The sequence below is a fragment of the Thunnus thynnus genome, chromosome 3 (assembly GCF_963924715.1).
Source record: "Thunnus thynnus chromosome 3, fThuThy2.1, whole genome shotgun sequence".
Lineage (NCBI taxonomy): Eukaryota > Metazoa > Chordata > Actinopteri > Scombriformes > Scombridae > Thunnus > Thunnus thynnus.
This window is the reverse complement of record NC_089519.1, coordinates 36,445,836-36,462,675: the sequence shown is the minus strand read 5'-3', so window position 1 is coordinate 36,462,675 and position 16,840 is coordinate 36,445,836. Positions and strand designations below refer to the sequence as shown.

The following is a 16,840-nucleotide window of genomic DNA, read 5'->3' as shown; positions in this document are numbered from 1 at the left end:
CGCCATGGTTACATTACGTAAGCAACGTTGTCGCCATGGTATCGCATTGTCAGTCACAACGTAGCCCCGCCCTAAAGCATACGCTGCTTTATCGTCTATTTTACTCTAAATGGGACCATAATTTACTAAATGAACATCATGCTGTATTGAAGAAGACTTGAAACTATCGATTGAGACCATAAACTCATTAGGAAACAGTTTACTGAGGTAATAAATAAAGAGAGAAGTAGAGTCATTTTCTCATAAACTTCCATACAATCGTATGGAAGTTTATTCTGCTTCTTTTTGCAGCCAGTGGAGTCGCCCCCTGCTGGCCGTTAGAGAGAACGCAGGTTTTTGGCACTTCCGCATTGGCTTCATTTTTCAGCCCCGGAGGTTGCCGCTTGGCAGGAACACTGTTCTGTTTACAGCTTTGCTTTTTAGTGCCAAGGTCCCTCTTTTTGTTACTGTTCCTCCACTGCAGCTCAAAAGGAAAACAAAAAGAGGCACTTTGGCACTAAAAAGACTGTAACGTTGAAAGATATCTACTTGATTTGACTCATTTGGACGCTGAAGCTTCATATTAGCTTCAGATTAACTTTTAAATACATTTTTTTTGTACAGAAGGAGGACTGTGGATTTCCATTGTAAGGTCATTATGAAGGGATCTTCTAATGGTCAGTATGAACAGGAGGAATGATTACAGCAAGAAAAACAGCTTTAATGTTCATTTGAGCTCCTGACGTATTGTGAACGTGTCCTTTAAAGCGCGTGGACACCGTTTATTTACTAAATAATAAAGTCTCGTTGAGCTGGATGATCATCAACCTCCTCGTGCCGGTACAGGTGTGCGCGCGCGCGCGTGCGTGTTGGGTCTCTGTGTGTCGTGAACGCGCCTCGCGGTCTTCTTGTCATTCAGTGGAGCAGAGCGCGTGGAGGAGCAGCAGCATCAGGTCTGTACCCAAAAAAAATGATGTTTTACTTAAAATTTGACTTTTGTCTTCTTAATGTTTGCTGGATTTAAACACGAAATGTCATTTTATATGTGAAATTTCGTTATTAAGCGCAAACTTGCGGTTTAATGTCAGCTGGAGGATCCTGAATGTCGGATTTTAGATTTATGAAATTAAATGCAGATTTTTACCTTTAAATTTTAAGCTTATTCAAATTATTTGTTTTTAGGGTTATTTAACCCTCTCAGACCCACTGCACAGTTATATGTTAAAACCTTAAATAACTGGACATAACTACAGTATGTTCTGTCTGTCGGTCTCATATCTTCACTGCTGTCTGTGTTTGTCTTCATTTTACTGAAATAATATCTGATCTGCTGCTCCTGAGGACTTTCTAATCCAGTGGTGGTTCCCAAAGTGTGGTCTGAGGACCCTAGGAGGTCCCAGAGAGCATTTTAACGCGTTAAAAGTAATAAACATCGTTCATATTGCAGATTTATTTTATTATATTAGATGGACACAGTGATGCATCATCTCACCTTCTATATGAACAGTTACATTAAACTCAGTGAAGTCAAATTGATGATAAAAATCATGACAGAAAAAGATCATAAAACCGGCTTTTGGACAAATTTATAGCTCTACTGTCTAACTGATCAATACATCTGTGTAAATCAGGTTTTAATGTGTGTATTCTGTTGAATACCATGACTTTAATATCAAAGATGATGGAAACAAGACCGTGTTTGTATGACTGACACACTTTACATTTCAAACACTGTGAGGTGGCTGCTGGTTCATTCATGCCATGAAAATATATAATAAATAAAAGTTGGACAAGTTAAGAAAGATGAAAATAATAATTCTCACAAGTATCTCACATAGAAAATAAATCAATTTTTTAACTTAGTAAATTAAAACTCCCATAAGTCCATCTGTGGAAATTGTCTCTATAATAACTTTGACTTAAAAAGTCAAAGTTATTTTCTGACCTACTGATTCATAATCACAAGAGTCACATACGTTCTTTTCATTTTCAATTATTCATTGATTGGAAATTGATTCATTTCAAATTCCTCATTTAATGAGTTTAAGATGAGACTTTATTGATCCTCATGCAGAGAGGAAATCCACGTTTCAGCGGTACGAGAAGCAGGAAGATTTGTTTATTTGGATCTCTTTTAGCTGACGGATAATCTCAAGAGTCCATCTTAATATCACAATAATACAATGTTCAGAAATACTGTAGTATATTCACACATAGTAAAATACACAGTATGTGTACATACACACTTCATTTACACAAACACGTCTGTATATCTAAACTGATATCGGAAATCTGACAATAATAGAAATATTTTGACAGAAGATAAGTATGAAGATGAAGTAAATGACACTCAAAAGTAGAGCTGCAACTAATGATTACTTTCATGGTCTAAAAATGATCAGAAAACTGGGAAATGACCATCATAACATGCACACGGTGACATCATTAAATGTCTTGTTTGTTCCAACCAACAGCCCAAAATCACTGAAATAATACATTTACCATCATATAAACCACAAATCCTCACATTCAAGAACCTTTAACCTGTTGAAAGACAATTAATCAATCGATCTGACAGATGTTTTGGGGCGAATAACCTGATGTGAAGATTGATGACGTCTCTGTGATTGAGGAAGTATTTAACGACCGTATCCATCAGTGTGAATGATGATTCATTGACCTGTAATCTTAAATGTTATTTCAAACCATTTTCTGACTGAATTAAAGCTCCTGCTGTCTCTTAATTTTAGAGCTGCAACGATTAGTCAATTAATTGATTAGTCAATTGGCAGAAAATTAATCAGAAACTATTTTGATAAGCTAATAATTGTTTTAATCAGTTTTTAAGTAAAAAAGCCAAACATTTGCTGGTTGTAGCTTCTTATTTGTGATGATTTGAAACTTTTCTGTCATACATGACAGTAAACTGAATATCTTTGGATTTTGGGATCTTAGAAACAATAACAGGCATGTTATACTATTTTCTGACATTTATAGACATCTTTTTCATCTTTTTTTCTTTAAGTTTGTGTTTTATGGATTGTCCTCGTTTTTATTTCATTTTCCTTCACTGCACTGGTTTCACCTCTGTATCCACTTCTTACTAAATAAACTTCCTCTTTTGGAAAATAAAGTTACATTTGAATTTGCCATCAGTTCTTTTAATGATATGACAGTCTGATAAAACTCTTGTGTTGGAGCAGTAAACGTGTCACAGTCAGGGTTTTTAACGTCAGCGCTGAGACGCAACATTCCCCAACCTTTGGCCAAATCTAACAGGCAAGCTACAGTAACAGTGTCGCCTAGCGACTCCATCAGCAAAACTATGAAAATGAGGCACCTAAAAACTCAGATCCAACATTTCTGATGTTACACTGACCGGCCAAAGAGCTGTCTGTTTGTCAAACACTAAATCTAATGTCTGCATGTGTGTTAGGCCTGTAGACTGATGACCTGTCCATGGTGTAACACACCTCTCACCCAATGCATGCTGGGATCCAGAGGCTCCGCCACCCTGAACAGGATGTGTGGTAATAGAAAATAGATGGATGTTAAAGCATAATGTTGATAATCTACATTTTTCTTCTTGACATCAAACCGTATAAAGGTTTAAGGACTTCTCACCCATGTTGACTTAACCCTTTCATGCATGGTGTCCACTACAGTGGACAGATATTTGGAAGCCATCTTGAACCATTAAAGTTGTAGTACCATGTCCCAGCTACCAGGTGTTGAACCCCCAAAGTGTTGTCTACAATTCCATCTGAATATCATTTTTGACTCTCTCTGTGATTTTGTGATATTGAATCATAAATTCAGGGTGGAGGAAATGCACCGAGTAGCTCAGGAATATCTGTTAAATACTTTTATTCTCAGAGAAAAAAAACAGGTAAAAAGTATATTTTTCAACTAAATAAGATGTTTGAAATACTTTTATCAATAATATTTTTTTTGCACATTATTTTTTGTGACTGAAAATACATCTGTCCACTCCAGTGGACGTCATGCAAAAAAAGGGTACATTCTGTCTATTGGGCCTCGGTCTTGTTTTTCAAATATCTTCTCTATTGTTGTTGTTATCTAAAGTTCCTATGTGTTTTCATACCATTTGCTCTTAGTAATAAAATAATATATATATATATATATATATATATATATATATATATATATATTGCCTATATTGATTTCCATAAATCACTTTTTACTCCGTTGATGCATGGTGTCCACTACAGTTGACACATTTCAAAATTCAATATATTAAAAAAAAAGTTACTGACATGATTTTTCACTTGTTTAAGAGTAAAAATAAACAATAATTTTTTTTTAACTTTGTGATTTAATAATTCATGCATGAAAGGGTTAAAGTCCAACTAAAAGTAAATTGTATTTGTTTTGTCTACTACAAGAACATATCTGCTCTCTGAAAAGGGCACCGCTAACATCTGTTAGCAGACTTGATAGCAGCACATTAAACAGCATATAAACATACCTGCAAATGTCACTTCAGGCCCATTAGATGCTGGTTTGTTCTTACTCTATATTATCTCTGCTTACAACACGCTGTCTGTCTATAATTTGTAGCCACAGCAGCTTGTTTACTTTGTCTACATTCTGTACAGTGTAACACTGGTAGCCTGCCAGCTGCTGTCAATCAAACACAGACACTGACACGCCTCCCCAGCTGCTGTCAGTCAAATACAGACACTGACACGCCCCCCCAGCTGCTGTCAATCAAACACAGACACTGACACGCCTCCTCAGCTGCTGTCAATCAAACACAGACACTGACACGCCTCCCCAGCTGCTGTCAGTCAAATACAGACACTGACACGCCCCCCTAGCTGCTGTCAATCAAACACAGACACTGACACGCCTCCCCAGCTGCTGTCAGTCAAATACAGACACTGACACGCCCCCCTAGCTGCTGTCAATCAAACACAGACACTGACACGCCCCCCTAGCTGCTGTCAATCAAACACAGACACTGACACACACCCCTAGCTGCTGTCAATCAAACACAGACACTGACACACACCCCTAGCTGCTGTCAATCAAACACAGACACTGACACGCCTCCTCAGCTGCTGTCAATCAAACACAGACACTGACACACCTCCCCAGCTGCTGTCAATCAAAGACAGACACTGACAGGCCCCCGAGCTGCTGTCAATCAAATACAGACACTGACACGCCCCCCCGAGCTGCTGTCAATCAAATACAGAAACTGACACGCCTCCCCAGCTGCTGTCAATCAAACACAGACACCGAACTCACCCCCCACCCTCACTCTAATACATTACATACATGACATTACTTTCGACTGCAAAGAAGGAGGATTAAATGTGGTTTCATTTGGACTTTAAAAGTTGGGATTTAAAGTTAATTCTTGACCTTTAACAAAACTTGACCAAAAGCACCATTTAGTAGTTGCTCCGGGGCCTTTGATTTTATCAAATGATCTTTTCCAGCAAATGTCAACTTCCAAGCCAACGTGGACGAGACATCCTTACTAACCTTAGTTTGTATGCAGAAAAATGGAAATTTGTAAACTATAATACCATGACAACAAACTCCCGCTGCTGCTGAGGATCATGTGATATGATCAAAAGCTGATGAGCAGACAGTGTGTTGAGAATGTTAATTTATTTTCTTCTTTCCCTGCAGAGACTCTCATCTGAGCATGCTGACCTGATCCAAAATGGGTGACCCGACCAACAACAGCTTGGCTCTAGCAGACTACTTACTGGGCAGCGAAAACCTGGACTACGAGATTCCTCTGGATGAGATCCCGGACACCACGCAGGGCCGGGCCTTCTTCGTGGCCACCATCGTCATCGCGGTGGTGTTGGTGGGCATCATGCTGATCTGTGGAATTGGGAACTGTTTGTTCATCGCCAGCCTCGCCCGCTACAAGCAGCTCCGCAACCTGACCAACCTGCTGATCGCCAACTTGGCCGTATCGGACGTGCTGGTGGCGGCGGTGTGCTGCCCCTTCCTGCTGGACTACTATGTGGTGAAGCAGCTGTCGTGGGATCACGGCTTGTTGCTCTGCGCCTCCACAAACTACCTGCGCACCGTCTCGCTCTATGTGTCCACCAACGCTCTGTTGGCCATCGCTGTGGACAGGTGAGTCTCCCTGTAGTCCAGGTTTAGTCAACAGGATTATAATTAGTACATCCACCAAGGAGGTTATTGATTCTGTTTGGTTGTTTTTTGATTGGTTGGTTCACAGAATATCTCATAAATTGCTGGTTTACTGTAAATTAAATCTGGCAGAAAGTATTATATGCTGTTACGATGATAATGGTCAAAGTTTCAAAGACTTGAGGTTAACGTATATAAAACATATATAAAAATGCTTCCTGTAAGACAAAAGTCAACCTGCTCTAAACACTTCATTTGCAAAGTTACCTCTACTTCCTCCTTGTGACGATGTCAGATCTTCCACGCATGTATCTGCTCTGTAGCCTTGTTGCTAAGGTTGTTGCTAAGGTTTTTCCATGTGTTGTTTGCGTTGTCCACTCGCATATTTTGGATCAAATTCAGGCTCCAACATGTACGGATGGATTTGAGAAGTTGACATTTGGAGTAAAGAAGGAGAAAAAGAAGTGAAATCCTGCTACTATAGTTTGTTTACGTAGCCTCCGGAGGCGGAGGAAGCTTCCTGAAGCTGACCAATCAGAACAGAGTGGGCTCATCAGGAGGGCTGGCCTTAAAGAGACAGGAGCTAAAACGGCCTGTTTCAGACAGAGGCTGAACTGCTGCATAAAGGACCAGTAGAAGATAAATAAGGAGTTTTTGACTGGAAATCATGTAAAGATATTCCAGTAGAGCCCCAGAATATAAATATAGAGCTGGAAATGTGAAGTGTTTTTAAATCAAAAGGGTTCATCCTTTGAAAAGCAAGAATGTGATCAGGACAGTTCATGGAAATCTGCCTGTTTCATGTTGATATTTCATTAGGATTTATCTTCTGGGGATGATAAATATCCCAAGTAAACTAACTGATATCTGTTGAGTAGTTGTGCAGATGTTAAGTAGTGTCACAGGAAATTTTTATCTGTATGTTTCTTTTTACTTTTCTTTCCACATTTTCTTCTTTTCTCTCTTTCCCTTCCCCCACATTACTCTTTTCTTAGATAATAAAATTCTCATTACTTTCCTCCACTTTCATCTTTCCTCCTCCACCCTTGTTTCCCCACCTCCATTAACAGCACTCTGCTGTCTCCCTCTTAACCCTCTCTCTCTCTGTTTATGTGTGTTCCACTTAACACCTTCATGCTTATTCCTCCTGCATGTAGATGACTGTCAGCTGTGACCAGATCATGTTTACGGCATGTATATGTGTGTGTGGGAACAGACGAACGCCTCGTTCTGGTTTGTTTGTGATAACCATGGTTTGTGTAAAAGCTGTGCAAGATGTGAAACACGCCTCCTCTGCAGTGCTACAGTAACTGCAGCACTGAGGAACAAACTGTACATAGAAAACATTTCATGAGGGATTTTAGCCACGTAAGCTGTGCTGCTTTAAGGATGAAGATGTTGGTCCGACTGTCTGTTCAACTCTTTGGTCCAGAATGATTTTTTTTTAACATTTTTATTTCACAGTTTCAAGGAACACAGGAACACATAGAGGAATACAGAAAATAAGACAAAAATAAATAGATTAAAAATAAATAAAGATAAATACAGTAGTGGAAGAAGATCCTTTACTGCAGTAAAAGTACCAATAAAAAAATGTAAAAATACTCCATTACAAGTAAAAGTCCTGCATGAAAAATCCTACTTAGGTAAAAGTACATAAGTATTATGAGCTTGATGTAGTTAAAGTATTGCAGTAAAAGTAGTGGTTTGGTCCCTCTGACTGATATATTATTATATATGACATCATTAGATTATTAATAGTGAAGCATCAGTGTTAGAGCAGCATGTTACTGTTGTAGCTGCTGGAGGTGGAGCTAGTTTACACTACTTTATATACAGTTAGCTAGTTTAGTCCAGTGGTTCCCAACCTAGGGGTCGGGCCCCTCCAAAGGGTCAGCAGATAAATCTGAGGGGTGGTGAGATGATTAATGGGAGAGGAAAGAAGAAAAAACAAAGTTCTGATACACAAATCTGTTTTCAGTTTTTGGACTTTTTCTCTAATCTTTGATTTTTGCTGAAATATTGGATCATTTGAACATTTATTGAAATGAAAGCATGTGAGAAGTTTAGAGGGAAAAATCACTATTTGGTGGAGCTGTTAACAACTCATAGACATGTGAAATGTGACCCTGACTACACACTGCTTTTTGTAAGACGTCAAAAGCCAAAAAGGTTGGAAACCACTGGTTTCATCTTTAACAATGTGTTGTATTTTAAAAGCTTGTTATATTATCCATTGTGTCAAATGTATCATTCAGCCGAATGGGAAAAATGTTCACATCAGCCTTCTGGTTGTAGTTCCTCGTCAGAGATATTAGAAATTTCTTCTGCAATATCTCCCAGTTAATGAAAAGAACCACAGAAGTGTTGATAGTTGTGGCAAAACGGCTGCATCTGCTGGCAGTTACATCTAAATAATAACCAATATTGACTCTAATTTAATGAGCTACAGTTCAGCTTTTTAAATCTGGTTTCACTTGATAACAAGCTGCTAAGCTTTAGTGGAGCATCATATAGCTATCCAAATCCATGTTTACCTTCCTGTGTGTTTGTCAGTCACTTTTGAAGCATTTTGAATTGCATTCGACTTGTATGAAAGCTGCTGCTTGGGTTGATTGATTGATAGATCACTATTATTAGCATGCAGCAGGCAGACCTCTGTTCAGCTGAACTTTCTCATTCAGTGTTTAGAGCCTTGTCAGTCAGCTTTGATGACACATTTTTAAACCTCAAAACAAGTATTGAAGCAGGTGATATTGTGCAGGACGTCTGGGTTTCTCCACGTCAAACAGACCTCAGGACTCTGAGGACTGTCTGACCAGAGATGATTTATCTTCTGCTGTGATAAAAGCTGCTTCTGGGCTTCCCTTAAGCTTCTCAATTAAATCCATCGTTGGCTTTCACCAATGATTCATTTATCATTGCTGACATCCCTACCCTGTTTAAATAGCATCTGCAGAGCGGAAAGATGGATAATCTCTATGTATCTGTGTTGTAAGAGTTGTTCCGGTTTCCCAGAGAGTCTCTGAGTGTTCACAGCCAAACATCTGGCAGCGTGTCTGATTGTGTCCTTCTCAGATCTGGATCAAGGGTACGAGACTTCTGCAGCTGATAACAACAGAGAACATCAGATCTGACAATCATGAGCTCATTACAGTGTTCTGGTTTGCTTCCAAAAGGAGACACCAACAGTGTGCAACACTTACATCAAATACAGCTTTCAATGTTGATTATTACGCCTCCTTTAAAAGCGAAAAACAATTCTGAATCAAGTCAAACACCCACATGGTTGTCAGGCAGAAAAAACAACTTCAAACAAGTCGTGTCTGCATGTGATGATGTCTTTAAGAGGCAGAAAAAAGATAAAAGCTCAAACAATTACTCTAATAGTCTGATAGATAGAAAAAAATAATTGAAAAATGTGAATATTTGCTGGTTTTCTCCAGAAACAGTTAATGAATCTCTTTATGTTTTGGACATTAGATTGGATAAAACGCATAATTTAAATATGTCAACTTTTTTCATTATTTCTGACATTTTTTGACTCATTTCATCAGGAAAATCATCAGTAGTTTGTACAATAATGAAAATATTTATTAGTTGCAGCCCCTCAGTTCAGCCTCTGTCTGAAACAGGCCGTTTTAGCTCCTGTCTCTTTAAGGCTCGCCTCCTGATGAGCCCACTCTGTTCTGATTGGTCAGCAAATAAAAGAAAATCACTAAAAGCATTGTCGAATTTTCCCTTAAAGACAAAAAAACCATCTGTTTTGCTTTTATTTACACATACGCTGTATCTACTTGACAGAATATGGGTTTAGCAATCAAAGTTTTGAATGAGGAGAGATGAATTTTGTGATTAATGCAATGATATTTCATTTCTCTTGGAAGTGAAAATCAACATTTGTTGAGGAGAGAAACAGAGAAAGACTTTCGGCAATTATACCCCAATGTGTTTAATTTTCAGTTGGACTCAAGAAAAGCAGTTTTAATTATCTAAAACTTAAGTTTATTTGGAATAGGGCTGCAACCGAAGATTATTTTCATTATCCATTAATCTGCATATTATTTCCTGGATTGGTTGATCACATGTGAGGAACAAATGTTTCACACTTGTTTAAAAAATGATTAATTGATCATCAAAATAATTTCTAATTCAGAAAGCTTTAGCACTGCTTGCTTTGATAGATGTAGTTTTGCCGGAGTCAAGTTTGTCAAATCTCTACAACGGAGGTGGTGAGTGCAAAGTTAGTATGATCCATAGTCCATAGTCAGAATGGACACAATTATGAGAATAATTGGCAAAATTTGAAAAAAATGGAATTTTCCTTTGATGAAAATAAATCAAATGAACCACATCTGTTTGTCATAAAAGATGAGACCACACTCAGCCCACTGCTCTCTGTCTGTCTGCAGGTACATGGCGATCCTCTACCCTCTGAAGCCTCGTATGAAGCACCGGACGGCCTACTGCGTGATCCTGACGGTGTGGATCGTCCCCATCTTCATCTCTATCCCGTCTGCCTACATGGCCTCTGAGACGACCTACCCTCACGTGGAGGGTCAAACCCAGAAGACCTTCTGTGCCCAGATCTGGCCTGTGGACCAGCAGGTTTACTACCGCTCCTACTTCCTCCTCATCTTCGTTCTGGAGTTCATGGGCCCTGTGACCGTCATGTCCGTATGCTACATCCAGATCTCCAGGGACCTGTGGTTTAAGGATGTTCCGGGTTTCCAGACGGAGCAGATCCGGAAGCGGCTACAGAGGCGACGGAGGACGGTGGTGGTGTTGATTCTGGTGCTGGTCGCCTACGTCCTGTGCTGGGCGCCATATTACGGCTTTGCCCTGCTGCGGGACTTTTACCCCACCCTCATCTCCAGGGACAGGAACTCGCTGGTGGCTTTCTATATCATCGAGTGCATCGCCATGAGCAACGGGATCATCAACACGCTCTGCTTTGTGAGTGTCCAAAACAACACCAAGCGCCTGAAGACGGCGGGCAAGTTCCCGCTGAAACTGGTGACCTTTGTGGCTGCCAAGTCAGTGGATGAAGGGGAGGCACGCACCTCATCCCTCCGAGTGACGGAGGATGCGGAAGGAGGTCGGCTGAGGTAGACTTTGAACGTTCAAGCAGCAGCTTAAACATCAGGAATCACATCATAGTGGCGCACAAAAGGAATCATATTACCAGCTGGAGCGCCAGAACATGTGCGTTGAAGGTGGGAGATACCGGCTGAGCTTCACGAAATAACGAATCCAGAAATAAAAAGATGAGGCAGCTGCTCTGCATCCGGAGGTTCCAGCAGCTCCAGGTATCCGGAGAAGCTGTACTGTGTCCGCAGCGTCCAGAGTTCCCATGCTTTTCATGGAGTTATCTTTAAGGATTCATCCGATAAAGTTGCAGGGAATTAATGGACACAACACTTGGATAGACATGAAACTATTCTGAATCATCAGCACATGACAGTGAAACGCTGAGCTAAAAAGTCAAAAGGTACAAGACTGTGTACATAACAACTTTAGGAAAAAGTCAACTACAAATCACAGAGAGCACTGCTGCAAGAAACATCCAATCAGAGAGCTTCTCTGAGATCCTATTTCCAGTCAGCTGATTAATTCATATTTTGGATCAATGGTGACAGTCACAGTGACGAAATACTCTGGAAATGCCACAACTCTGATTTCACAGCACTGGCAGGTGTCTTCAGCTGCTGAGGCTCATGGGTACTGTAGTACTAACAGGAAAGAAGAGGATTTCTCATAAACAAACACAGATGTTTATAACTGACATTATAGAATGGTTCAATGATCCAGGAGACTCCTGAGTGTCTATGCTGAGGAACATTGAGATGCAAATTGAGTGCAAATTTCAGTCGGAAAAATATGCTCATATGTCAGAGTGAATTCCAGGGCGTCATTTTCTTGCACATTACTGGACCACTCATTGCTTTTCAGGATATTTTTGGTGTATTTTGGCATTTTCCAGGACTTTTTCCATTGACAAAAACCTTCAGTGCCATTCTTTACTCTTCTTTCAATGATGAAATACTCTCCAGTTCTGATATAACTGATGCTATAGCAGCATCTACACTGCCATTGTTGTTTTGAACGAACAGTCACTTCTCGCTGTTGTCACACCTAAACCACGCCTGCAGCTGCCAGAAACCTGACAAGATGGATTCTCGTATGATCTCGCAAATCCAGCTGCCTCACAAGGTAACAAGAATCCTGCCAGTTTGACGTCTTAAAGCACGGGGACAAAGGTGTGTTTCAATGACGATGATGCATTACATCACAGCATCAAAGCTTCAGTGGAGACACTGTGGACTGTTTTTGTGTTACATGTGGGAAAACCACCTGGGGGATTTTTGCATGTGTGAGAAAAATTCTTGGATTCTTGTTACTTGTTGTAAAAGTTTTTACTGTGTTTGTACATAAGAGAACTTGCAAATGTTTGCTGTTTAAAGGAAAAGTTTGGTGAAACTCCATATTTTTAGCAATGGTAATCAGTTTTAGCCAGTCATGTTCCCCAGATGATGGATTCTACTATGATGATGCCCTGAATGTTCCTCTAGTGCCACCTTGAGGTTGACACTTTTGTCTTTTACTGAAATATCTCAAGAACTATTGGATGTATTGCCATGAAGTTTGGCACACATTCAGACAAGTGACATATTAAAGGAAAAACCAACATAAAGTGTCCTAGTAAGGTGTTGGACCACCAGAACAGCTTCAGTGTGCCTTGGCATTGATTCTACAGTGTCTGAACTGTTCTGGAGGGATGAACACTGTTCATCCAGAAGATATTCCCTCATTTGGTGTTTTGATGATGGTGGTGGAGAGCGCTGTCTAACACGTCAGTTCAAAATCTCCCAATTGGGTTGAGATTTGGTGACTGTGAAGGTCATAGCATATGATTTACATCATTTTCATACTCATCAAACCATTCAGTGACCCTTTGTGCCCTGTGAATTGGGGCATTGTCATCCTGGAAGAGACCACTCCCATCAGGATAGAAATGTTTCATCACAGGATAAAGCTGATCACTCACAACAACTTTGTATTGATTAGCAGTGACCCTTCCCTCTAAGGGGACAAGTGGACCCAAACCATGCCAGCAAAACGCCTCCCATAGCATAACAGAGCCACTGGATCCCCTCATTGTAGGGGTCTAGAATTGAGACTTACCGGTTTTTCCTTTAATGTGTCACCCGTCTGTAGGTGCCTGGAGGATGAACTGTAGTGACTTTAGTGATCCCCTGAAATTTGGGGTCAAAGTTTTCACTTATCCTGTGAAATATCTCAAAATATACTCAATGGAATGGGACAAAATTTGATACAAACATTCATGTTCCTCAGAGGATGAAGCCTACTGACTTTGGTGAACCTCTGACTTTTCATCCAGCGCCACCATGAGGTTGACATTTGTGGTGTTGAGCGAAATATCTCAACATCTATTGGATGAACTGCCATAAACTTTGGTTCAAAACATTCATGTACCCCTCAGGATGAATTATAATAAATATGGTGATCTCCCGACAAATTACCTGAAAAACTAAAGACAATCTCATCATCTTGTAGCTTGATGCTAATAGACCCTTTTCACCGCACACATTTTCCAGTAAGCCCTGGCAGTGAGTGAGCATACACAATACCGGAGTGCTGGAACCATGCAGTCATCATTAACGATATTAAGTCCACCGGTGCTTCTCCAGATTTGACAAGCCAAAATTTCTGCCATGAAAAGAGTCTGTTAGCAAATGCAGCTCAGATGTGTTAGCATTTAGCTCAAAGCACCAAACAGCCTCACGGAGCTGCTAGCATGACTGTAAACCTTTAGTCGTCTTTTATTGTCAACAAATCCCACAAAAAGACTAAAACAAACAATGAACTGATCTCCTAACAACACACACACACTTTCCTCCTGCCAGAAACACCCACAAGAACACAAAATGTGGATTAATCCGCCACTTAAAATAGTCCCCAACAAATGGAGTATTTCCTCCTGTTTGTTTGTTAAAAACTAGTTTTCCTGATTTCTATTCCTGGTTTTTAGAAAATTAATGAGACTTTTTGAAAATATGAAACTATATATTTGTGAGCTGTTCTGTGAGCTTAAGATTTACATCTTCAGCAGGAACCAATGAGCTCGGAGCTGAGAGACGGAGGAACACATTGTTGATTTTGCTCTGTTTAACGGGATTTGTTGACAATTTGAAAAACATAGAAACATCAGCCTTTATTCTTCTTTAAGTTTTAGATTTCTGGATGCGTTTTCTCTGTTTTAGGCTGTTTATTTTCTATCAATCTCTGTGTGATATAAAAAATCAATTAACAGACTCATGAAACTTGTTTGAGCTGTGCAGTCGATCACAGTGAACAACAAAAGTTGCGTCAATCTTTGTCAATATTACATTATGATACAAAAATGGAATGGTAGAAAAACAACACCTGGATTTAAAAAATCACATGATCTATAAAAAGGTTATCTGTGGGTCACAGTACAAGCCATTTGAAGTAAATGGGTTATTGCCTTTAAGATGCAGTAATGGTCATTGATTTCTAGGCTAAATGATGTCCTGGAGTGTCTGAAATGACAATACAAATAAAAAGCATATTGATTGACTAATGAAGTGCGATTATACTCAGTAAGCAGTGACTGAAAGAGTTTGTCAGACAGCGTTGGACCTCGCTGACGCTCTTGTGGCTGATTGTGATCAAACCCCTGCAGACAAGTTACAACATCTGAAGGAAAACCTGACAAAAAGCAAAAAGACAAAGTTAGAGTCCAGCTGGTGAGGAAAGTGGAACATTTATTTACGTATTTTTCTCTTTGGCTTCAAACTAGTTGTGATGTTACAAATCCTGCTTGTAGGTTCACGTGTTAAACTGAGATTTAAGGTGAAACTTTCCTCCTTCAGCAGATGGATGTGAAAACAAACTGAACACATATCATTCTGCACAGAGAAGAAGAACAACATCCAACTGAAGGAACAAGAAGAAAAACAGGGTTTTTTTTAGGGGAGGGGAACTTTAATTACAACTATTTTATTTGAGTGTCTGAATTCTTTATGCAAGATTTAAAGGACAGGTTCACCATTTTTCAAATGTGTCTTAAAACAACAGTCAGGAGCCCAAATGAACAGTGAAACCATAGACTGTATAAAAATATGGACGTAGTTACCGTGACGTCACTCGTTGGTTTCTGAAGAGCGGTTTTGAAGCTCAAAGTGAGTCGCTCCGGCCATCGCCATCTTGGCAGTGCGTGACGTTGCCTAACTCCCAGCCAATCAAAAATGGGCAAAGAGGCGGGCCGAATGGCTGAAACAAGCCACCTAGCGGCTGGCGGACCTGTCACTCAAAGCAGCCATGTCCTTCATTATGCAGAACTTTATGGCTTAATAAAACTTAAACGGGTGAGTTATAAAAAAAATTCACCCCCCGTACAGTTGTCATGAAAGAGGAAATTAGCTACAGAGACCAAAACCGTTTTTTGTACCAGACTGTAAACATGTTTATTTCTGCTGTAAAGTTGGGCATTTTAACATGGGGGTCTATGGGGATTGACTCGCTTTTGGAGCCTCAAGTGGCCATTCAAGGAACTGCAGTTTTTGGCTTCATTTTACAGCCCCGGAGGTTGCCGTTTGAGTGAAACATGTTTTTCTTGCTGTAATCATTCCTCCTGTTCATACTGACCATTATTAAGATCCCTTCATAATGACCTTACAATGGAAGTGATGGAGGACAAAATCCACAGTCCTCCTTCTGTGCAAAAAATGTATTTAAAAGTTTATCTGAAGCTAATATGAAGCTTCAGCGTCCAACTGAGTCAAATCAAGTAGATATCTTTCAACGTTACAGTCTTTTTAGTGCCAAAGTTCCTCTTTTTGTTACTATACTTCCACCTGCAGCTCAACAGGGAAACACTGTCCGAGGAAACACAAAGAGGGAATTTGATGCTAAAAAGACTGTAAATGTGTCAGATATCCACTTGATATGACTAACTCAGACTGCTGAAGCTGAATATAAGCTTCTTAACCTTGAAAAATAACTTTCTACAGCAGAGTTGATGGATTCATGAATAAAACATCGAATGGAGCATGTTGTTGTGTTGTTGTGTCCAGCCCCTGGTCAGACTGCTGATCTGGAGTCGTGAGCAGAGACGCTTGCAGCTGTTTCCTGTTGAAATTCATGAGGCCGCCTGCCTGTTTATGATCATCAATGAATGCATAACATGGAGGTTGTGTCAGCTGCCAGACAGACTGGCAGTTAGACTTCAGATCTGCTCTCTGTGAGCCTGTTGTCACTGTTTAAACTCCTTCGTCTGTGCTGAATATACTGTCGAACGAAATGTTTATTTAACATTTGCAAACAGGTGGACAGTTGTTACAGCAGTAGATACTGCAGCTCTGACAACAGAAGGTACAATTTACATTGTGGATTTTTTTTTTAAAATGTAAGAAAACACGAGAGGAAAAATATAAAAATGATCATATTCATACTTGTTTGTTCTACTCTGGATGTAAAATTTTAAAGATGTTATTAAGATGCCAAAGCGTTTGTTGAAGACATGGTATTAATATTTATCATTATAATATTCAGTCAGCAGCTGCACTGTTTGTTTAGTGTTGTCAAAGAGGACGTGAGAGGAAGGAGATGGAAAAAATTAAACACATAAAAGAAGAAATCAGTTGCCTTGAAGCTAAATGTACAATCTGCT

The 16,840-nt window shown here is 39.8% G+C and overlaps 1 protein-coding gene across 1 annotated transcript; it reads left to right on the top strand.

Moving 5' to 3' along the window:
• The first annotated feature begins 507 nt into the window (after positions 1 to 507).
• prokr1a (prokineticin receptor 1a) lies at positions 508 to 15,809 on the top strand. Its single transcript, XM_067585646.1, has 3 exons — positions 508 to 932; positions 5,644 to 6,105; positions 10,536 to 15,809. Exons 2-3 carry the CDS (start codon positions 5,678 to 5,680, stop codon positions 11,233 to 11,235), a joined length of 1,128 nt encoding a protein of 375 aa, XP_067441747.1. The 5' UTR covers positions 508 to 932; positions 5,644 to 5,677; the 3' UTR covers positions 11,236 to 15,809.
• Positions 15,810 to 16,840: the final 1,031 nt, after the last annotated feature.